At 40.6% G+C, this 24,311-nt stretch overlaps 2 protein-coding genes across 4 annotated transcripts; both read right to left on the bottom strand.

Moving 5' to 3' along the window:
• Positions 1-4,483: 4,483 nt before the first annotated feature.
• LOC139340587 (uncharacterized) lies at positions 4,484-6,195 on the bottom strand. Its single transcript, XM_070976496.1, has 4 exons — positions 6,103-6,195; positions 5,283-5,454; positions 4,924-5,051; positions 4,484-4,816 (listed from the first exon to the last, which is right to left on the bottom strand). Exons 1-4 carry the CDS (start codon positions 6,193-6,195, stop codon positions 4,484-4,486), a joined length of 726 nt encoding a protein of 241 aa, XP_070832597.1.
• Positions 6,196-8,165: 1,970 nt separating this feature from the next.
• Positions 8,166-23,826, bottom strand: nup35 (nucleoporin 35). Of its 3 annotated transcripts, none has more exons than XM_070975822.1 (9): positions 23,515-23,826; positions 18,825-18,980; positions 18,594-18,727; positions 14,353-14,410; positions 11,467-11,587; positions 10,988-11,057; positions 9,548-9,676; positions 9,267-9,407; positions 8,166-9,170 (listed from the first exon to the last, which is right to left on the bottom strand). In XM_070975822.1, the coding sequence occupies exons 1-9, from the start codon at positions 23,525-23,527 to the stop codon at positions 9,093-9,095; spliced, it is 900 nt and encodes a 299-aa protein (XP_070831923.1). In that variant the 5' UTR covers positions 23,528-23,826; the 3' UTR covers positions 8,166-9,092. The 3 variants fall into 3 exon arrangements, with proteins under 3 accessions (XP_070831923.1, XP_070831924.1, XP_070831925.1); XM_070975823.1 differs by having other exon boundaries at positions 18,630-18,727; XM_070975824.1 differs by having other exon boundaries at positions 18,825-18,936; positions 23,515-23,589.
• Positions 23,827-24,311: the final 485 nt, after the last annotated feature.

Below are 24,311 nucleotides of genomic sequence, written 5' to 3'. Positions count from 1 at the left end.
TTTTGCGTGGAGTAGATGATAATTTTTGCTGTACGGAGGAGCTGCTTGATATGATGAGCCTAAAAGGCACAACGACGGGTAAAAATATTTTTGAAGCTGTGTCAGAGGCAGTTGAAAAGATGGGGCTTAAATGGGACAAGCTCTGTGGAGTAACAACGGATGGAGCTCTGGCGATGACGGGCGAGCGCAAAGGAATGGCATCGATGGTGTGCGCCAAGGTGAAAGAGAGCGGAGGTGAGGCTGTTAGGATGCACTGTATAATCCACCAAGAAGCACTGTGTGCCAAGACTGTCCAGCTTGGTGATGTGATGAACACTGTTGTAAAAACTGTCAACATAATTCGAGCTAGAGGACTGTACCACAGAGAATTTCAAGCTTTCTTATCTGATGTGGATGCTGAATACGGGGATGTACTCTACCACTCTGATGTGCGCTGGCTCAGCCGCGGCTCTGTGCTGCAGCGGTTTTATTCGCTGAGATCAGAAATTGACCAGTTTTTGAAAGAGAAGGGCCGACCTCTTCATGAACTGAGTGACCCTCTGTGGCTGGCAGACCTGGCATTTTTGGTTGATCTCACTCATCATCTGAATACACTGAACAAGAACCTACAAGGCAAAGAACAGCTGGTGTCACACCTGTATGCGCACATGAAAGCCTTCTGTGTAAAGCTCCGCCTGTTTGAGACACAACTACGAAGCTTTAATGCTGCACACTTCCCTGCGCTGTCTGAAATCAAGTCTGCTTTTCCAAAGGCCGACCTTTCTGCTAAAAAGGAGAAATATGTGTCTGTGATTGCATCTCTCGTGACAGAATTCAACCAGCGTTTCCAAGATTTTTCTGTCATTGAAAAACAAATCAAGCTGTTCTCGACCCCCTTCCTGGTGGATGCAGAAGAAGTGGAAGAGAGTCTGCAGTTAGAACTGATTGAAATGCAATGTGATGATTCTCTGAAGAGTCAACATCAGCTTCTCTCCCTCCCTGACTTCTATCAGAGTTTGGATAATGCCAAGTTTCCTCTGATGAGACGCCATGCAAAAAGAATGATGAGCCTGTTCGGCTCAACATACATCTGTGAACAAATATTTTCTCTGTTAAATCAGAACAAAAGCAGACTGAGAACCAGAATGACTGATAGCCATCTCTGTGAAGTCCTTCGTGTCTCAACCACCAAACTTTCTCCTGACATGTCAGCCATCCTTCAATCCAAAGGACAGCATCACTGCTCCCACTGAGTGCAATGTTCTTCACATTATAGGTGAGTTAGAAATACACACAGTATTCATGTATCAATATGTCACCTCTAATGTGTGGCCCGGGCCTTTGTTTATTTTTATGTATTTGGCCTCACTAAAAAAACTTTGGACACCCCTGCGTTAGCGTGTTCAACTTATAGGCTAGAATCACCTCTGGTGTTGTTTATTGATAAACCAGGAGCCGCCCCACGGGCTGAAACACGTTAGGAGATTTATTATTCCCACAAAGTAACGGGAACCGAAAGGGGCTATATTATTATTGTGTGTCTGGCCACATCTATAAAGCGGTTGCGGCAGGTATAACGTAAAGGGCCCTACACATGATCAGCGGTAAAAACGCAAACGGTGGGTCATCATGAAATACGCCTTGTTGAAGTTTCATCTCCAGAGCCAAACAGTGGAATTCAGCAGGGTTTCCTCCCTTATACTTGCTATAGTCTACCTACACAGTAAAAAGCCGAGTGTCAATTTAACTCTTAGAGAGTTTGTTTAACTCCGTTTCAGATAACATTTGGTCCCACTCAAAAAATTTAAAATTTACTCTATGGCCAGTGTCAATTTTTTGAGTTAATTCTACTCATTTCAGTGTCAAAATTAACAATGAAATGTGTAAAAATATTTAACACTGATGTTTGTTCACACTGTTCAGAGTAATATTATTACACTTTATAGAGTTAATTTTACTCCAAGTTTAGTTTTTAAAATGACACTGTAATGTGTAATAATATTTAATTTACATTTCCCTACAGTGTTGTTTTTAGGTGTTACAGTGCTATATTGCTGAAATGCTGTGATCAAACCTATCAAATGGAAATATAACACAAATAAGTTTACAGTAACAAGATGCTTTAATGCTCACCAGATGAAGCAATAGGGAACAACAAAGAGAGCGGTCTCATTCGCTCCATATGACATCTGTATGTCAAAAGGTGTGGGATAATGAAGGCTGTCAACATGAAAGACAACAAAACCTTGCTTTCGCTTTGTTACTTCAAATGCATGGAAATGTTCTTGAAAAGTTACTGTACATAAAGGCAAAGTGAGCAGCAACACTTTTTCATGTATTATCATAACTGTCTCAATCTGGTGAAAGAGGCATTTCACATTCAACAGTACCACAAATAACCAAATGTGGGCGGTAAATAAAACCATTGTGTTTTGCCCAATTTACTTTCATTACCTGAACACTTGAGGGCACTTGCATTACCTTCATAATTTCAGAACCTCCTTTTAACATTTCTAAAGACACCATTTTCCCAGGACCTAAGTCTAAGCGACTAAAAGTTGTTGAAGATCGCCAAATGTATGCCATATGATGCTGATGTTTTTTGGCAAGTGTTTTTGTGATATTTTTAAATGACTTGAGCTGTTTCTTGAAAAAATTGTGTTTACCTTCATAGCGCATGCACCAACTATGAAGTACAGGTCCTATTTTTTGGATGCAGCTGGGACAATGGATGAGAAAATGGTGCTTTGGTAAAACTTTTTTCTGAGGATACAACATTTTGAACAGTTTGTGGTGTTCCACAATCAAATGTTTTAAATACACACAGAGACCTTGAGATAACATGGAAGAAAACACAATGTTAATTATTTGTAGTAATAAAAGAAGTAGGCCCCAATGTTGGTCAGTAGGAGTTACCAAATCTCCAAAGAGGAGAGGAGCATTCCTCAATAAGCACCACGACTGAGCTGCATTCAGTCCCAGATCATTAGAGTCTCCACCTAAATTCACAGCGACTGGTCTGTTGTTTCTCTCCATGAATCCATAATCAAAACTTTGTATTCTTGAATTCAGCTCCTCCAGTGTAACATGTTGTTCTTTAAAATACAAAAACAACAGCTTCAATTCGTACTGGCCCACCCCTTCCAAAATGTCGTGTATCAACTGAGAAGTTCTCAGTTGTGTGAAAATATGTCAATGAATTCAATAAGCTTGAATTCTTCACTCCAAAAACATAAAGAAGAGATGGATTATGAGCCATTTCTTGACAGTGAGCAGTGTGGGTGTCTCTTGTGCGTAACACTATTTTGGAAGAATCCTCAGAGAATTCTGTTTGAAAGTCATCTTTTTCAGCCAAACAAAATCTGCAACAGTACCTTGCACTGAACGACTCCACCAGACCAAAGAAGCTATGTAAGCCTAAATTATCACCAGTAACCTGTATCACACTGCCACGAACACGACCACCAAACAGTGGAATCTCAATACCATCTTCCTCTAAATCTTTAATGTCTCAAACAACAGGAGCAAGAACTTCATTAAAACCGTACCGTTTAAGATCTTGTGCATGGAATAAGGCACACAGGTGTATGTTGGCCAAACATGAATTCCATTTTGGAGAAAAGTTTCTTAGGGTAAAATATATTGCCCCCAATTTATGAATACCTTGCTTGGAACTGCACTTGTATCTGCACTGTATGCTTTTCAGTTGAAAACAGAGGGTGACTCTTAAATAAAGATCCATCACAAATATCCCTAAGTCTCGAGTCATCAGTGTCTGAACTTCCCAACATTTCTGCAATATACTTACTTTTAAATACTGTCTCCAATGTAGATAAAATTGGAACATACATGAATTTATCTTGAACAACTATCTGATCATATGTTCCAGTCTTTTTATTTCTCCTTGTGTCAAATCTTGAGCCAATTGCACATTCAACTGGTTCTACAGTTTCCCACTTGCCTGATAAAATTTTTGATCGCTTGTATTCTGAATTAAGAATAGTAAAAGGATTCTATAACTCATCAAAACATGCTTCAGCTTTCTTACACGTTTCAGTTTCTCTTTGATCACTAAATACATGCTTAATGACAGTTTCTTTAGCATGCTGCTGGATATCTTGAACAATCTCTTCCATGGAAATCACAACAGAATTCACTACACTTTGGCCAACATCTGCTGCCTTTAAATCAGAAATTACAGCTGCACAGCTATTTACAAGGTCTGCTGACAATAATGTAGACTATGCCTCTTTGTATCAAGAACACTTTGGTGAGGTGAAAAATCACCTTCTCCTACAGAATCAAATGAACTGCTTACATGGCACTTGTTCAGGTGCTTTCTTAAGCCAGAAAAGCTACCAAAAGAACGTGAGCATCCCACTTGGCCACATTTAAGATGAAGAGTCCGGCCAGTACGGAGACCATGAAAAACCTTAAGGTGCTTTATCAGACTGTTTGGTTTCCCTTGGTCACCTCGGCAGAGAAAACACTTAATGGTTTGATCTTAGTTGACACTAACGCAACATTCTTGCTCGCAGTTCTGCAATTCTGAAACCCTGGTTTCCTTTGTTTCCCCAACGTCAATGTTGTAAACAGTTGTTTGCAGAAAAGTGAAAAAGTTGGCCAGGGAAGAACTGTATGAAGTACCAAAAACATAATGGGCCTTAAACAGTTCGTCAAGGGCTCCCACTGAACCTGTTGCCTTACATGGTAGTGCATACTTGTCGATGACTATGAAGAAGGTGTGGATGTTGCTTCTTGCAAGCCCCTGAGTGAGGAGATAAGGCTGGGTGCTTTGGCTGATGTTATTGAGATGCTGCTGTACACTGGTTCCAACCTATAACCAAACATTCAACAGCAATATTTAGTGACCAACCTCTGACAATAGATCACTATACATTAAACTGAAATGATGAAAAGCATATTTTAAACTGTTCAGCATACTTTTATGAATTTGATGAGGCGTTCCACAGCCTGACATGCCGACATCTTCCCAGGCCTCCTCCTTCCCTGTGCAGATGGTGGCAGGAGATGGAGGAGTAACAAGATGGTGGACATGTCACTATCCCAGCCTGCAGACCAACAAAAACATCAAGTTAGCATTAAGACAAGATTAAATATATTTGTCACATCCACAATTACTAATATTACAATGCGCAGTGAAATGTGTTATTGTGCCTGTTTCCAGAAATAATAAAATAAAAAGGCACTTTAAAATATAAATTTTAAGATGGATAAAATCTATACTACTGCTACATGTACATTAAACAGACACAATTAAAACAAAACAGTCCCAGTCATACCATTTTCATCCACAGCAGCTGATTCAGCATTCCTCATCAAATCTAGGACCTCCGTGGTTGGTACCAATCCACGGCTTTCTGTGATAACTTTAGCTTTGAAACTGGTCGGCCACCTTTCCAAAAATTTGTTTGCTGTGAGCTCACCAAAAAGCATTCTGAAATCTTGCTCTATCTGTAATGCAAAAACAAAGTTCAGACAGGAGTGATGAGAGACGCTGCATGTATGGTGCCCACTGATGTGTCCCCGCATTTGTGAACTTTATCTGTTTTTGTGAGAACGGTTATTTGGGCTTCCCCATTTTGAACATCAGAGGGCAGTAGTAGGCCAGGAATTGCCCCAGAGGCTGAGATTTTCAGGCGCTTCTGCGTAGAATTTCATATGTGTGAAAACTTGACTGAAACAGTGATTTCTTTCCAATTTTCTCTGGTCAGTCTGGTCTCAAACCTCTTCCTAAATCTGTGTATATGCCACTAGTAAATAGATGTGATGCTGTTATGTAAAATGTGATAGTGGCAACACATTTCGTTACATTTAGCAATATAATGATTTTGGTGGCTAACCCTAACCCTATGACTCTGTTTTATGTTGCGCCATGGCACAGATAATAAAATATGAGTGAGAACTCGACTGAGGTAGCCTTGTCCTGCCAATGGTGAGACATTTTCTCAGTTCACAGGCAGAGATACAACTGTTAATAGGAATCTGCAACTGGTACTCATAGCACATGCTGTATGGGATATTTCAGTGAACTAGTCCTGGTGTGTCAAGAAAGCGCAGGAAGAATGAGAAGACATCTGCTGCTTTCTTTTCATCATTAACCATTGACTGACGATACTTGAAGGTAGCTTTCATCTTCTCACGGATAGTGTCTTCATCAGCAGAGTGTTTCAAAACAGCAATGGCTGCTTCCATATCCTCATCTTCGTCAGCAGTGAAAGATCTGGGTTGACCATGGCCTGGCCCACCAACTTGAGACAAAACACAATTTTATTGACTCCTGGCAACACAATTCATAAACATCATATGTAAGTGATGAGTAAACTTACGCTTGGGAGATTTGCTGGAAGAGGCAGTGGCACCTCTTTCCTCTGCAGATTTTCTTTGAATGGTCTTCAACCGCCATGCAAGGTATCCAGAACCGCTCACTGGATCATAGTAATGTTCCTGTGTAATAAATAACATGAAGACTGGCTAAGCTATCAACATTTCTAAGGGCGATTATGCTTTATGTGAGGACCATTTTACTTACATATCCATGTTCTGAATATGGGTCTTCCAGATATGGAAACAGAGCAACTATCCCCTGTGCGTACAGCACCCTGACACTTTTAGGGGGGGGGGGTGTCCTAATGCATGAATTCAATGATAACAATTACTCAATTGGACACAATTAAAACCAATCTAACAATATTTATTTAAAGCTTATATTAGTGATGAGCAAATCATTTCACAAAGGGCCACTGTGACTGCAGGTTTTTATTCCAACCAACCAAGAGCACACAGGGTGCTTTTCATTCCATAAATTGGTCTCCTCGTCTCCTCCACTCGCTTCCTCTCCTCGCGTCTTAGCTCCGCCCAGCGAGGACATGAAAGAGGGATGCGAGGAAGGGACGTGAGGACGGAGGAAACGAAAATGAAAAATCCTCGCTCCATAGCGTCAGTCCGAAGCGACGTCAATTACTGATGACGTTTGCACAGCTGTAAAAGCTGTAAAACGTGATATTATGGTCAGATCTGCAGTCAGACTGTTCTACTCCTGATTGCTATTGATGAGGTTTCAATTATATGCCGTTAGAGGCATAACAGAGGACGGGTGTGTGGTAGATTAAACCAACAGCCTTGTAGCCTTGCTTTAAAAAACTGTAATATACCAAGAATTTTCATTAATTTCTTGGTGACAGATACAATTGTTTGAAACAAGAATCAAGATTACATTTGTGAAGACCTGCTCCCGCCATGATTCAAACATGTGCCACATACGACACGCCCCTTAAATAATAAAAGGCTTCCGCGTAGACTACACCGGTGTATCCTCACTCTGATCTCCTTCAGAAGCCTCCTCTCTCCTCGCTCCTCGTCTCCTTCAGGTGCATTTAAGCAATTGGAAGATCCTTCATCATGGCGGAGGGGAAACGACTTCCGGGTCGACGAAGGAGAGAGGAGACGAGGAGGCACAATTAAACGTAATGAAAAGCACCCAGGATTTGCGTTCACAGACGGGCCGAGGTCGTTTTCTGCCGACGTCATTGCGTCAGAGGAGGCGTCCAATCATATGCGAGGTCGCGCTCTCGGAATTTCTCCCGAGACCATTTTTGTTGCGTAGAAAGATGCGTAGAATCATCAGTGGACTGACCCTGCTGGAATTATGCAAGCTAATTCACGCAAGCATTGTTCATCTGGTGGTGTGGTGGCAAAATGCGAAAAATTGTGACCAGTGTCCAAAAACTGTAGATGCTTTAATTTTTACAAATTGATTTAGCAATTTAAGTGGAAATTTAAAGGCTTTTGAGAGTAAGGACACTTATCCTGTATGTACCCTATAAAATTATATAAACACACTTTTAAATCCTCATGAAAAAAAAAATCTTTGTATTCTGTAGGCACAGATCACACACACACACGAGCACACACGGTGAGACACAGACACAGACACACAGACACACACACACACACACATACATACACACACACACACCGTCTGGCCTGACATGTCTAAATTTAAACAACTGTTCACAGCTTTAGGATGACAAAGATTCCATAATAGCCTGGACTGAAACTGCTGATGTTTGTGATATACACTGATTTTAACACATACATACATACATACAAAGCTCCCATATATACCTGCTCAGTACATTTTTTGCTTCTTTCTTTTTTTTTTTAAGGCCGAAAAGTTAGCTTTAAAAGTCCAGGTCATTCCAGCGTCTTACACTACCCTGTTAAGCTTGTAACTGGGGCTGGGAAGCTAAATAAAATAAAATAAATAAATAAAATAGGGGCATTGTTGCGCTCTTTTTGTTGACTTCGGTTGGCTCTGGTGCTAGCGGAGACCCACCCAATATGGCGGCGACGCTGGATTACGCTCCAGCACGTAATGAGGCGTCTACGTATATTATGTCTATGTTAGCATCAGGCTCCTTCTCCGGGGTATCTAGAGAAGCTTCAGCTTCATCCTCATCTGGCTGTTTTGTTTTTTTCTCCAAACACTTCTGTTGAAGCTGCACCCAAACTGGCCGTGGGTTCAGTGGCGCACTTCGGAAAACACTGAGTGTTGTCTGGCGTTGTTTTCGTTTCATCTCTTTGTAATTCACTCGCTGATTTTCTCCTTAATCAATACTGCTGAGAATGCCCTCTAAAGAATTGTGTTGCTGTTGCCGTCACGGGCGACTGAAGTCTTAGAGGTCCAAAAGTCATGTGAACACAGACTGGGTTAATATAATGAACTAATCAGTGAGTGAAAGTTTTTACGAAATGATTTTTTACGTATGCTTGCGCATCAAGTGGATATATGGAAAAAAAAATCTAGCGATTATAGAGCGTATACCTGCGTATCACGTAGACGACACCACTGGATGTAACTGCACTTTGCAAAACTCAACAGTGCCACCATGCTGATACAACACCACCCTCAAATGAAACTTCAGCTTCACTGAATTCATATAAGAGAAAAACTTTATTGAGACAAAAAAAAACCACTGATTATAAAAAGAAGAGAAAGACAGAAGAGAGAGAGTAGTGAATCAATTCAATAATCTTTCCATCGACTCCCCTGTCTTCTCTGTAGGAATCCCATGATAAAGTGTGTTATGTCACCAGCCAAACATATACTCCATTGCCTTGGAAACAAAACTCTCATCCTTCCTGGGTGTCTGTCTGTCAGCTACCACCTAAAAACAGACAGACAGATTTATTTCTAAAGTCAACCAAATGCATAATTCTGATTTTCAAGTAGACCCAAAGTGAATCCTGAGGTCAGAAGTCACCTGGTAGTCGCTACTGGAGCTCCCAGTCCTGTAAGCAGTGCTGAGAGGTCTGATGGCTGAGCGAGGAGTAGATGGGAGGGCAGAGGATGAGAAGGAGATGGAGAGGGGAGGAGAGATGGCTACACTGCTGTCCATCACACTCTGTGAAAGAGACAAAACCAGCTTCAGTGCTGTTCAGTCCAGGCTTAAAACTAGGCTCAATGTCACCTGATGTGGAGGGCCAATCAGACAACGGAGAGATGGATCAACTGATAGGTGGGTGGATAAAAATGGGTACTGACCTTGTCTATGCACGGTTTAACGCCCACCATGATGGCGTCACCAAAAACTTTTCCATCTTTGGACAGAGCTTTCCTAGCCTGAAGTCTGGACTGATACTGAAGGTGCATCCAGTTACCAGGAGATGCCATCTGTTGGTAAGTAATCAAGATGTCAATCAATTCCAAATAAAAACGCCTCTAAAACCTGAGCTGATTGTGTAGGTATATCTTTGGCTCTATTTTGTCTATAAAGTTCATTGATCAGGATGCTTGCAGTATTTCCCTCTATCACATCACGTATCACATACAGCTGTGATTCTCCACATGAACTCCACGGCCCATAGGGGGACTTAAAAGGGACACAGCAGGGGTGGTACAGACTAACACAAACTGGAGATGCACCAATATCACTTATGTCCCCAGATACTAATTAAGATACCAAGCACTGCCCAACAAATTTTCCAGATTTCTAAATATATGTAATGCTTGCTCCATGGCTCTCACTGAGATCACTCTTATACAAATTAACATGAAGTTGTAACTGTAACTTTAAAAGACCTCGCACGTACTTCAACTACATTGTTTGAGACAGTTTATGAGATTGCAAGATTACAATGCATAAACCTAAGTTAAAATTTTAACATATCCTGACCTGAGGGCAGGCACACCATCACATTCTCATCTCATACATTTAACACACAGGATTTGTGCTTTAGGATGGTTTCATAAAAAGATATAGAACTGACAAACAGTGCTGAGCGGGATGGTCAGAGCTAATATTCACTGTCCTCTGTGTGTCTGAAGTACAGCTGAGCAAAAATGCTTTGTTCAACTTTATGACAAGCCTCTGCAGCTGTTCCGCCTTTTCTTTTTTTACCACAAAGACGAAAAGTCACCTGGTAAACGACATTACAAAGTCCCTCCTATAGTGGTTTTTTTTTTTTTTTTTTTTTTTTTTGCTAAAGGTTTGTTGATAATAAAATAGAATGCTCAAGGGTGTCCCGCCATCCTGGGGACAGAAGAAACTGATCAGGGTTGATAAAAAATAAATAAATTTTGGGATGGCTGTGAAACACAAAGTAGATCCAGTGTAAAACAAACAGACAAACAAACAAACAAACAAAAAATGCTGCAGGACTGTCACACATGCGTGCACACACACTCTCTCTTAGCAAAGGATCTGTATGTAAGAAATGTTTTAATAAAATGTGAGCTGATTTATAATTTAATAATTCCCATGCTATTTTATTTATGTCATGCATCACTTTTAAATAATTTTATTGTAGAAAAACAGCCATTTTATAATTGGGACAGTGAGCATTTTTGTATTTTGCATTTGTAGCTTGGGATGATGATGAAACCTGAGGACTTGGTGTGTGTGTGTGTGTGTGTGTGTGTGTGTGTGTGTGTGTGTGTGTGTGTGTGTGTGTGTGTGTTTGTGTGTTTGTGTGTGTGTCTCACCGTGTGTTTGAGGATGTTTCCATACTGAGCAAACTGCAGGAGGATGTAGGAGGCTGAGGCTGGAGGAAAACTAACACACACACACACACACGCACACACGCACACACGCACACACACACACACATACGTTAGGTTTTCATCACTTTTGGGGGCATAACGTGGCATGGACTGACATTAATTTCCTTGACACTGACAAAAACCATAACCATAACCACTATTTGCCTAATTCTCAACCTTACCCTAACCTTAACCCAAGTATTCACCCTGAAATGTAATGATTTACATTATGGGGACCTGCATTTTGTCTCCAAAAGTACAGCAAGTCCCCACAATGTGACCATGTAAACAGATTTATGTCCCCACAACATGGCTGGACACACACAGACACACACAGACACACACACACACAGAGTTCATGTATATGTATTTACAGCACACTAAGCAGCACATCGGTGTTTTTAATACATTTAGTAGTATACCCAAAGACAGTGACCCAGGTCTGGTCCAGCTGATCATCAGATGACAGAGACTCTCCCTGACTGTAGAATGGATCGACCTGAGCTGGAGACAGGCATACCTGCTGCACACCTGGAGATAGAACTAGGTAGACAGGCAGAGGGACAAAGAGATAAAGAGATTAATAGAGCCAGGGGGACAGCTGACAGTAGTTCAGAGTACCAGATGTAATCAGGTGATTGTGTGGACTGTGGTTTTCCACCATGAAACTTAACAAACCCATAACTTTGGGCTTTGCATAACCTGAACTTTTGAGAAGCTGCAGGACTCCGTTTCTCAATTTTTATTTATTTTTTTTTTTTTCCCCATACGAACCTGAACATTTTGGATATAAATGTCCTCCAGGACTGGTTGGCTGATGGTTCTGCTCTCTCTCACTCCTGAATCTTGAAGAAAAAAATGAACTTTATGTGACACTAGGGTTGTCCCGATCACGTGATGGGAAATTGGGGCCGATCGCATGACTGCAGACTCGATCGGATCGGACGTTATGTCCTGATCAGGTATCGGATAAATAATATATATATACCTATGTATATTTATTGTTATTTTTAATCACATTTACAATATATGGGCTAGTGATTAAAAATAAAGGAGAATAAAATAGTATTTATTAACTACCAACGTTTATAGGCCGGGTCTGTGTCTGTGACAGACGACACTGAACAGCGCATGCCCGGAACACAGCAGCACGCAGCAGTTTGTTTTGAAGCTCGGGATCTTGAGAGGTGGGAAGGACAAAGCTGCTTTTAACACCTCAATACACTGCACTGAGAATACGAGTTAGGAGTGCAGTTCCAAAAAGCACAATACTGGCCTTAGGCTACTTGATAACAGTCACTTTTATTTGCTCATTTATTTGCTCATTTGTTTGCATTTGATATTTTGATGCATATTTTAAGTTAAGCAGCTATTTGTTTTAATACTCAACTATTAAGTCTTAATACCATGGTCTGGTGAATACTCGATTCTGATTGGCTGCAGGGTGTCTGTTAAAAAGTGTTGTGGACACCTATAAAAAAGTTCCGGTCAAATAGCCTGATTGTTCTAAATTATTGCGCTGGCTCAAATGCTAGTTGGTAACCGTTCTGTTCTGTTGGTAACAGAAAACTCAGAACATACGTTAACATACGTTGTTTCACAGTTTATCACAACGGCAAGACAGTAGAGGACACACAAGCGGTAAGAGGTGCACTTGCCCTCTGAAATGATACTTTGTATCACGTAACATAACGTTAAGTAATCATCTCACTTCCCTCCACTGATTAGGCCTAATATAACAGCTGCGGCTGACACCTCGTCAGGCATTATCCCTTACTTAATGTTGCACTATTCCTAACGTGAAGAAATTTTTATTTTATTTCTGTATTCTGTTTTGACTTGAGACTGTAATTCAAGCTACCTCATAGAAGTTTACAATACACTGCACTGCATGCATGCACGCACAATTGTGCATAAGTGTTACATGTTAATATAAGAGCCATTGGGACTCGGTATCGGCAGATACTCAAAATCAAATGACTCGGACTCAGGGGCAAAAAAACCTGATCGGGACATCCCTATGTGACACAATCAATTCAATAATTTCAATACAGAAAAAGCCTCACTCTGTTGGTCTTGCTAAACTACAAAAACACACAGTCCACTCTTGGTTGTACAGTGTTATAGACTAATGTGTCTTTTCACTCACAAATGATCTTTCTGAATACAGAAAACAGCCGCAGAGAGCACATAACCAGAAAACAACCAAAAGTTTCATGTCAGGAGGTACATAGTTAGTGGCTGTCCATGTAAGGACAGCCACTAACAAAGGAGACGTTTTAACCAAAACCATGATGATTTGTTAACCCTAACCAAGTTGTTTTTATGTTGAAAACAAAAAAAAAAACAATAAGCCAATAACCATAGCCACATCAGATCATACATTTCTGTTTTTGGACCATCAATAATGGCATCAGATCTGGGGTATGGACCAACACATTTTCCCACTGCTGCTCTTAGTAATTACTGCAAATCAGGAATAGGATGTGACTGATCAAACAGTGTCATTTGTGGGACTGAATCAGACAGATCCTGATGCATCTGATGAAGTATAGATAGTGGATGACAGTCTAAACCAGGGGTTCTCAAACTTGGCACTCAATCTGATTTTTATTCAAGAAAAAAACGGTGATAACAAAATAATATTTAACCAATTAATTATTAATCTCTTGTGATGGGGGCCAGCATGAAACCAAGGCAGAGGAGGCTCAAGACAGGCTCAGACAGTTAGTCTACATCTATTTCTGACTCAGACACATTCTGGCAACTACATTTACATTAGATGTAGAAATTGTCCACCAGGGACACATCTGTTTTTGTTGGGCTGGATGGGAATGTGGCCAGCTGGATGTGACCTGCAGAATCGCCAGTTGATGATATCGGCTGGATGCAGATTGACTTGCTGTTCGGTCCAGATGTGGACAAACTAACAACTAAATCAAATTCACACTCAGACAAACTGAAATTAAGTTGTAATGCCAAATGAAATTGAATTTGAATAGATTTTTTCATACATAAGCATTATCATCTGTGTGTTTTTATGTGCACACCTTTGGCAAAAGTTCTGGCATAGCAAACATAACTCTGATGAAACTATGCTTTGCTTAGCCTAGATTATTTGCTCCAAACACGTTTATAGAAATGCTCCCAATGAGCTTTTTCTTTGTTTTTCTTTTGTGGGACATTTTTAAATTTCGCTCAAAATTTGTTTGACAATAAATGGAAACACAGCTGTGTTAATGCTATTCACTACGAATATCAGCAGTAGAATATGTAGTAGCAGTAGTAGTGATAATATCAGTGTGTACCTGTTCCTGGAGTTGAGGCCCCACGTGCAGACAGAGGAGACTGCATAACTGGAAAACACTGAATAAAGACGAGATGGAGAGAAAGATTTTAAAACCGTAGTCACTTTTCTTATTATGTTATTACACACGTATGATTTTCCCAGGGACTTCACATGACCTTCAGAAAAACACCAATGTAAATGTAATGGGGCGGCTGTAGCTCAGGAGGCAGAGCGGTCGTCTGCCAAGAAGGTCAGTGGATTGATCCCTGGTCTCGGCAGTCCACATGCTGAAGTATATTTCAGATACTGGGTGAGAGTTCATATGTATGTCGGTTCGGATAAAAGCCAAATGACTGTAATTGTAACTGTGAGGTATAATATCAATGACAGATTGTTGAATTACTAACACATACTGTATTAAATGTTAGGAAGTTCAAATGAGATACATTACTGTTTGTGTTTAAAAGAAAGTCAGCTGTAGTTAGTTTCCATCATTAGTTGGTGACACTAAATCATTGAGCTGTAAAGCAATGACCTACTAGCAGTTCCTTTCTTTGTAAAGACTTGGTTCCTCTCATGACTGAGCCCAAATCTGGAAAAACAACTGCAAGTAGTACCATCATCATTACTACCATCTGAACTTTTGAAATCAAAGAGAAGTGGTTCAGCCACCGCTGGTGGCTGGTGCCGTTTGGTTTGTGCATGGTGGTGGTGGGGGGTCAGTGTCCAGAGTTTGTGGGGGCAGAGGGCAGGGAAGGGGGGTGAAGCTGGGAGGGAGTTCAGCATCCTGATGGCCTGGTGCATGAAACTGTCTCTCAGTCCATTGGTCCTGGCCCGTAGGCTCCTCATTCTCCTCTCCTGGAGGGCAGGAGGCTGAAGAGGCAGTGGATGGGATGGGCGGAGTCACCCACAATGCTGAGTGCTTTGTGGGCCACTGATAATCCTCTCAGCTCAGTGGTTCCTCGAGGATTTTTTTCAGCAGCGGGGGCAGGCTCTCCAGGGAGCCGTGGTGGCATAAAACAAATGACGCTTGACTGCAGATTTTACTTTTACAACCTATTTATTGAATGGCCAGTTGAAAATTGCTTTTAAAGGCTGAATGTAAAAATAAAAATAAAACAATTAAATTAAATAAATAATACATTTATTTTTTATTTATTTAACAGAAATATTGACATGGATATTATGCAAAAAAAAAAAAAAGAAAGGAAAGAAAGGTTCATCAACACTCAGTGTTGTTGTTGTGTTATCAGTGTGGTAAAGCCATGAGTGGACCCTGCTATTTTTTTCAACCCATTTAGGGTTTTGTCCTCTACTCTCATCTCTCTCTCCTTCACCATCACTTTGCTCTCCTCCTCCTTCACTCTCCCCCTGCTGTACTCTGCTCTCCTTCACTTTGTTCAACTGTTCCTCCCTGTCTAATGTTACTTGTGATATACGATTACATAAAACATTAATGTCAGATAATTTACACTCACATCACATCTGATTACTAGTGTGGACACAATTTTTTACCTAACCATCATCATTTATGAGTTAGTAAAAGGCTAATGGTACCTGACTAGCGTCATCTTCATCAGCTGTCTTTCTCTTCTTAGAGAAATATTTGAACAAGCTCATCTGAAAATGCAGTCAGCAGTTACATCGTGGCGTGTCACGTTAGCGACAAAGAGTTTGCACCGGGCCCAGTTAACTTAAGCTACCGATATGTTACGTAATGTTCGCTGGCCAACAATATTTTGCAAATGTCTATTTAACTTGTAAAATCTATTATGAGTTATCTTAAGATAATAAGTCAACCTTTTCTTCGTTAAGTCGCTGCCCTATTCTCCAAGATGTCTGACTCTCTGACCTGGTGTCTGGGTGCTTGACGTGATGTCACTTTTAAGGCCGCACTCTCGCGAGTAATTAACGTCGGACTAAGCTGTGAAGGTGGAGACATGCGGTGGTGGTGTATTTGGGACAAAAAATAACTAAATTTGAAGGAGCGGCGGCTAGGATTTAGCAATGGCGGCCCGTCACTCTTAAATAAATGTAGAGGAAACACTGCAGCTGCTCTTACTATGCGCTGCAGGTTCTTCCGACAGGAAACAGTGGAGGATGCTCTCAGTGGTTCCACGGTAGAAAGTGTGCATGATGAGGACTGGTGCTCTGGCTCTTCTCAGTCTGCGGAGGAAATAGAGGCACTGCTGAGCTTTCCTGGCCAGTGAAGTGGTGTTGCTGCTCCAGGAGAGGTCCTCAGTGAGGTGCATGCCCAGGAACTTGGTGCTACTCACTCTCTCCATAGTAGCACCGTTGATGGTCAGTGGGTGAAGTGAAGTCTTCTTTGGAACAGGGATGATGGTGGTACTCTTAAAACAGGTGGGGACAACAGCTTGGCTCAGGAAGGTGTTCAAGATGTTCAGGAATCAGGATTCAGGATTCCTTCATTGATCCCCGAGGGGAAATTGTTTTTGTAGCAGTGCTCCATACAAGATAGAATTATAGAATTAGAATGAAATTAGAAAAGAAAGAAAAGAGACAGAAATATATCTATAAAAGCAATATAAAAAACCAAAATATTTATACTAAGAATATATATATACACACACACACACAACAAAATATACACCACAATAAAATATACAACAATAAAACTAATATATATACTGAAATGTCTGTGAGGACTTCTGTGAGCTCCTCTGCACAGTCCTTAAGCACACAACCAGGAATGTTGTCAGGACCTGCAGCTTTGCGAACGCTGATCCTGGAGAGGGATCTCCTCACGCTGGCTGGAGACAGGGACAGCACCTGGCCATCTGGAGGGGGTGGTGTCTTCTGTGCAGGGGTGTTGTTGTCAGCGTCAAACCGTCCAAAGAAGTTATTTAAGCTGTTCAGCAGAGCGATGTCACTGTCACAGGTCTGTAGTCGGGGTTTATAGTCCCTGATGGTCTGTATCCCCTGCCACAGGCTCCTTGTGTCTCTGCTGTCAGTGAAATGGCGGGTTATCCTGCTGCTGTACTGCCTCTTTGCTAGTCTGATGCCATGGGACAAGTTGGCTCTTGCTGATCTCAGACCAGCCTCATCATCTGCTCTGAAAGCAGCGTTCCGGGCTCTCAGTAGCCTGTGGACTTCCCCCCGTCAGCCATGGTTTCTGGTTGGCCCGTACTCTGATGGGCTTGGTGTCCGTGACATCGTCGCATTTGCTGATGTAGGCAGTAAGTGTCTGAATACTCCCGGATGTTGATCTGGTGGTTGTAGGTGGCTGCCTGCTTAAACATGTTCCATTCTGTGGTGTTAAAGCAGTCCTGAAGTGCTGAGGAGGCACCCTCTGGCCACACCCGTAACTGCTCCTGGACCGGTCTGGTGACTTTGACCTTCGGCCTGTATGCTGGCATTAGCATCACAGTGATGTGGTCTGAAGCACCGATATGGAGGAGAGGTAAGGCCTTGTATGCTCCTCTCAGTGTTGTGTAAACCAGATCCAGTGTGTTGTCGCCCCGTGTTGGAAAGTCAATATGTTGGTACAACTGAGGAAACAATGTTTTGAGATTTGCATGGTTGAAATCTCCAGCCACAATGAGAAGTCCCTCTGGATGGGCTGTCTTCTGGTCACAGATGATGACAGTTCACTCAGTGCCTTGTCTCATCATTGTTGTTGCAGCAGGGAGGGATGTAGACTGCAACCACTGGGTGTCGCGTTTCAGAAGCAGAGCGTTTTGCCTGCCATGCTTTGTCAACTTGCTCAGAACATGTTTATTTGGTCGTTTTCGCATGGGTAAATAGGCTTTATTAAATTGTTTCTTTTTTTATATGTTTTAATTGCATTTATTGTTGATATATGATCAGGAGTCTGCACAGGGTGTTATTTTGAAAATGTATTGGATTCTCTGGAGTATTCCTGTGCCTGACTTCCTCTCTCGCTTAATCTGCTCTCTGCAGCTTGATAAATCATCAGTCAAAAATAGACTTATTCTAAATGGAACAGAGCGTAGATGCACTTTTGGGTTGCTCCTGGTGGGGTGCCTCAGGGACCAAGGCCATGCTGATACAATTGCAGCGCCTCCCCTCCATCAACTAATAATAATAAGCTTCTTAGGTATTGCCCAATCACCAGTGACTCCATAAATGATAGCATAAGTAGAGATGGTGTAACTAACTGGCTCTGTAAACTAACTAGTTGCAACATTATTTTTGCGTTGACTTTACAATGTAACCTAGAATCAACAACAGGCAACAGGCTGCTGGTCTCTACTGATCATACAGTGTCTCTATACTAACCTGTCTGTGTGTGTTGAGGGGAGTCACCACACTAACCAGGTCATCATGGATACTGCGAACAGGTGGGGCTCCACTCTTATCCTTGGGGGTGGGTACAACAGGCTGCGGGGCAGAGCCTCTTCCACCTACTCCTCCTACAAAGGTGTAGAACAGGACAAAGTAAAATCTACACAGTAACCAACAAGCAGCTGATCTTCAGATAGGTATCGTCCTGCTGATGTCTGGGCGTACCTGTACTCTCCACAATGGGTGTGGCCAGGTTGAAGGGGCGTGGCTGGGGGGTAGCTGGAGCTGGCAGGTCACCCATTAGGAAGCCGGGCAGAAACTGAGCCCCAGAGGATGGCTTGGGAGAGGTGGGAGAGCCCAGTGTCATTGGTTCAGTTCCCACTGACAAACAGGAAGGGGCAGAGTGGTTTAAACTGGTCAGAGACAAGTGGTCACCATCAGGACTGACTGGTCTAATGTTTGCAGTTTACTGCAACAGCTGGGATGCGAGCCAGGATCTGATCACCCCGGCTGGGTCTGATGTTGGTGAGAGCGTCTGATGTTGAAAGACTCGAAACAAATGATGACCCAGACTACATCACTGATGATGCATCCCAGCCTATCCTCAGGATGTATATCTAAATCTATTGTTATATTCGATTGTATATAATAACTATCAGATATACTTTATTGATCACTGAGGAGATATTACTTTTGAAATATATTATCATAACTATGGTATTATGATTATGTTGTCATTACATCACATTGATTATCACTATGACACTAACACTACATTTTATTTTTTCTCTGCGCTACACATCATACTCCTTACTTCACACCTTCCTAACCAGGATCACTATACAAACACATGCAAATAAGCACGCATGGATAGCTCTCAAGTACGGGTGGACAGTATAAATGGTATATGGTAGAAACGTTATAAATTTGGCCAACAGTAGAGATTTTGACTATACCGGCCTCCCGCGACAGCGCAGGTTGATGATGTCATCAAGCTGCTCCTGTTTTGGTCTAAAGCTTTTTTTTTTTTTTTTCCCCAATGAACTTTTATTTAGTTGATTAGTTAACAGTATACAATTCAATTCACTGACACACTAGTGTCTTCACAAACATAAAACAGACTGTACAGCAGATGTACTAAACATACACAGCAAAAAAAACCAGGGGGCACCAAGGGTTAGGGCATATTGGAAGAAAACAACAACAACAACAAAATAAATAAATAAGACACAAACAAACAGACAAGAGAAAAAGACATTGCCAGATGTACATAAATAGCGTCCGTTATAATTGTTCTTAGGGTGGGGCTATATTGAGCCTCTCAAAGAAACATTTGTTTTCATGGCTTTTTTAATTTTTACTGTCTTTTATTGATGTTGCATATTGGTGGATTTCTTGGGTGAATTGTTCCAGACTGGGTTTGGATTCTGTCCATTTTTTTTTGTGGATATGGAATTTGGTCATGAGCAGTATCAGTTGTATGAAAAATGCTGTATTTTTGTCCATTTTATTGTTTTCAAAGAAAATAAAAATGTCCTTTTCCTGTAAAATGATCGTTTGTCCAGTTGTTCTTCTTATGAAATGTTGAATGTCCGTGCAGAATATTTTAGAGTACATACATTTATAGAACATTGTTTCTATAATATATAGTAATATATTGTTTCGTTTTCCCTTCCACAGAAAACACAGAGAAAGTCCATATCAATTTTAAATCTTTCCAGAGTCTATTTTGCTGGATAGATGTTGTGCATTACCTTGAAAGATACTTCCTTTACTTTGTTCCCAATACAGAACTTTTCACCAACCAGCCACGCTTTGCTCCAGTTGATGTCACCATATTGAGAGTTCCAAAAAAATTGTCCAGGTGGCAGAGTTGTAATTTGCAAGCAGTTTCTAATATATTTGTTGGAGCAACGTTTCTTCCTGATATCTAATCCATCAATGAAAATGGCACTGCTGTGTGAGTCCTCGTTAGAGACTCCTGAGCCTCTGAGGAGGTGCAGTACGCCCATTGGTACAGCATCAAACACTATGGCATATTCTTTTGGTGAAACTGGTAACTGAAACTTAGACAGAAATTCATCGTAATGCAGCAGTTGTCCTTCTGTATTAAGGAGTTGACTTACTAGAACGATACCATGGTCAAACCATTTTTGATAAAACAGTGACTTATTTTTATACAGAATATTCTCATTGTTCCAGATGTAACGGTTGGTTGGTGAAAAGTTATGCTTGTAAATCAGTTTCCACACGAGTAGGGCTTGTGGAAGTTGGATAGTCTGATAGGTAATTTTTCAATTTTCTTATTACATTTCAGTAGAAATTTTATTCCACCAACATCATTAAACAAATGTTTAGGAAATGTGTTCCAGATGTTTTCATTCTCTTTGATCACATTTGATAACCATTTCACTTTAAAAGTATTATTCAACATTTCAAAACTCAATACCTCCATACCACCTCTACTCTTGAGGTTACACATAATCCCTTTCTTTATGTAGTGACATTTATTCCTCCAAATAAAGTTAAGCAGAATTTTATTTAAACTTTTGCAAATTGCAGGAGGCATTGCTAATGATAAGGATACATAAACAGACCTTGATATACCTTCAGCCTTAGAGAGAAGCACTCTCCCATTCAGAGAGAATGTCTTGGTCTAAAGCATGGCAGCCGCTGCAACGGCTGCAACCATGGAGCTTACACAGGGGGAGGAGGACCAGTGCAACGTCGGTCATATGGACCTGGTTTGGATTTAAGGAGTCGGATGTTGAGCAGGAAAACACAATCTGCAAAATATGCCGGGCGACAGTAATAGCAAAGATAGGGAATACAAGTAATTTGTTTTATCACCTCAAAACAAAGCATGTTTTGGAATACGAAGAAAGCCAAAAACTGCGCCCTCCACAAACGCCCAGTCAGTCAAGTGGAAAGAAAAAAGGTGGCCCTACACACCAGCAGACTGATATTTTACAAGCATTTTCTAAAGGCACTCCGTATGACAAAAATAATCGGCGGTGGATTGATATAACAAATGCCATTACCGTGTACCTGTGTAAGGACATGGTAACGTTTCTTACAGTGGACAAAAGCGCCTTTCAGAACATGATTAAGACACTTAATCCACGTTACGAGGTACCTTGCCGCAAGCACTTCAGCCAAACTGAAATGCCCAAACCATATGACAAATTTAGCGAGCAAGTGGAGAAAGAACTCCGGAGCATAAAACACTATGCAACTACTACGGACTTGTGGTTGAGTCGCCTTAAAAATTACTTGAAAGGTGTTGTATTTTTTTTAAATAAGTTTTGCACAATAAATGTTCACATTCTATACTTTTTGAAGTGTGTTTATTCTGCTGCAATGTATCTGGTATGTGAGTATGTTCAGAAACAGTCATTTTGACATATACAGTATATACAGAAGAAAAGAATATATCATAATATATATCGTTACCGCATATGCTTAAAATTATACCGCAATATAGATTTTTGGCCATATTGCCCAGCCCTACTCTCAAACCATGCTAGGATCCCCATACTACAATACCTGACATTTCACAATATCAATTACAAATTACTTATTTATTTAGTATTTAGTATAGTAATTTTCATTCTTCCCTTATAACCTATTTCTATTCCATCAAAATAATAATAATAATAATAAGAATAATAATAATAATGATAATGATAATAATAATAATAATAATAATAATGCTGCACGGTGGCGCAAGCAGGTAGTGCGCGTGCCTCACAGCAATAAGGTTGCTGGTTCAATCGGGCCAGTCAGTCGGGCCTTTCTGTGTGAAGTTTGCATGTTCTTCCCGTGCCTGCGTGGGTTCTCTCCGGGTACTCCGGCTTCCTCACACAAACCAAAAACATGCTCATTAGGTTAATTGGCGACTCTAAATTGTCTTCAGGTGTGAGTGTGAGCGTGAATGGTTGTCTTTCTTGTGTGTTGCCCTGCGTGTTGCCCAGGGTGTACCCCCCTCTCACCCGCCCATGGTTGAGATAAGCTCAAACCCCCCGCAACCCCGAAAGGGATAGGCGGTATAGAAAATGGATGGATGGATAATAATAATAATAATAATAATAATAATAATAATCAAAATAGTTTCCCAAATTGGGATCAATAAAGAAGCAGTCTAAGTCTATCCTGTTCTAATTTATTTTTCGAAACATGCATTGTTATTATTATCATTGTGTTTTCCTCTCCCATAAACACATATGTAGACACACGTGTATCGAACAGACTTCCACTAAAATACCTGGTAATTACACTACTTTAACAGTAATGTTTATTACTATTTTAATCATTGGTACCATTATTTAATCCATCTTTGCTTTTTGTATATATGATTTCACTCTGTCTGAATATTTTATGCCCATTTCTATCATTATTGTATCTGTAATGTCATTACTGTTTTGATTTTGCAATGAATCTTCACACCCCCTGCAGCTGCACCACCTGTCTCTGACGCCACCATTAACCTGCTCTATACTTATTTTTCAGAAATACGACACGGTTCTGAGAGTCAAATGTAACGGTTTTATACAAAAAACGTAAGACTTTCACGTCAGTTACTGTGCTGTCTTAACAGACGCAACATGTGACAAACCGTGTCTTAGTAAAAATTCACAACACAGTTATGTGCCTGGGGTGGACTAATGAAATCTCTCTCACTGGACCAGGATCAGTTCAGTAAATAAAATCATAGTAATGACAAATTGCATACAGTCAAATTCCCAACGTTACTCTAATTACTTTGCAATCACTTTATGTGAACGTGAGAAAAGAATTGTCCTGTTACAACCCGCCTATTGACCACTAATAACACTTAACATGTAATTTTGAAAACAACAGAACGTTATAACAAGTGGACAATAACAGACAAAATCTTTATAAAAATACGAGTTACCTTGAAACTCCATCTGTTTCGTTACTTTCTGGCCGCGATTTCCAAAAGTAGGAAGTGACGCCGAGCAAAGAGATGTCAACTTGCTAGTACGGCTATCAACGGTAGCTGATTTGTAACTATAATTTACTGTTATTAAAAAAAAACACGTGAGTGGCGCTAAATGCTAACGAATAGCATCCAATTAGGTAAAGTTTAGCGGCTTAAAATGCAATATCTCACTCCGCTGCAGGTTCTTTCTGTAGCCCAGCACTGCCCGTGCAGCGAGCTCAATAAAAACTGAAAGCGCTACAGCTAACTACTTCCGGCGCATTTAAACAACGTCAGTGTAAACTTTTTTTTTTTTTTCTTTATGTCACATTTCAATTTACAAATCTCCGGTGGGAACATTTAGCTTTCTTATGAAACATTATAAGCCCACAACATATATATAAGTATACATTCACATTTTCAATCACTCATGTAAACACATTGTATATCCTACATATCAAACAAACAATTTTAACAATCAGTAACAAGACAAAAAACAAACAAGCAAACAACAACAACAAAAATCTAATCAAATAATAAAACGGAATAGAAAAGCAAAAAAATAATCAAAGGGGCTAAAAATCTACTAGTGCTTTATGCAATTTAAGCAAACAGGATTTTAACTTAAAGAGCAAGAGACTCTGACATAAAATCATATAAATCATTTATAAACTGATCATGTTTTGATAGTACCTTCAAAGATGCTACATAGTTGTTAAATTTCATTTTTAAAATGGACAATCAAGGGTTTACTGTTCTTCCATTTATTT

Source organism: Chaetodon trifascialis, chromosome 12 (assembly GCF_039877785.1).
Source record: "Chaetodon trifascialis isolate fChaTrf1 chromosome 12, fChaTrf1.hap1, whole genome shotgun sequence".
Taxonomy (NCBI): Eukaryota; Metazoa; Chordata; class Actinopteri; order Chaetodontiformes; family Chaetodontidae; genus Chaetodon; species Chaetodon trifascialis.
This window is presented reverse-complemented; position numbering and strand designations above follow the sequence as displayed.

Bases quoted from the DNA above. Each gene is read 5' to 3' on its own strand.
- LOC139340587 (XM_070976496.1), bottom strand. From the start codon at position 6,195: ATGGAAGCAGCCATTGCTGTTTTGAAACACTCTGCTGATGAAGACACT. The intron at 5,052-5,282 runs GTATGACTGGGA...GTTGGTCTGCAG, and splicing joins AGCTGCTGTGGATGAAAATG to GCTGGGATAGTGACATGTCC. The intron at 4,817-4,923 runs GTATGCTGAACA...GTTTGGTTATAG, and splicing joins GCCTCATCAAATTCATAAAA to GTTGGAACCAGTGTACAGCA.
- nup35 (XM_070975822.1), bottom strand. The intron at 18,728-18,824 runs GTACGCCCAGAC...ACACCTTTGTAG, and splicing joins ACCCATTGTGGAGAGTACAG to GAGGAGTAGGTGGAAGAGGC. The intron at 11,058-11,466 runs GTATACTACTAA...TGTGTGTGTTAG, and splicing joins ACCTGGGTCACTGTCTTTGG to TTTTCCTCCAGCCTCAGCCT.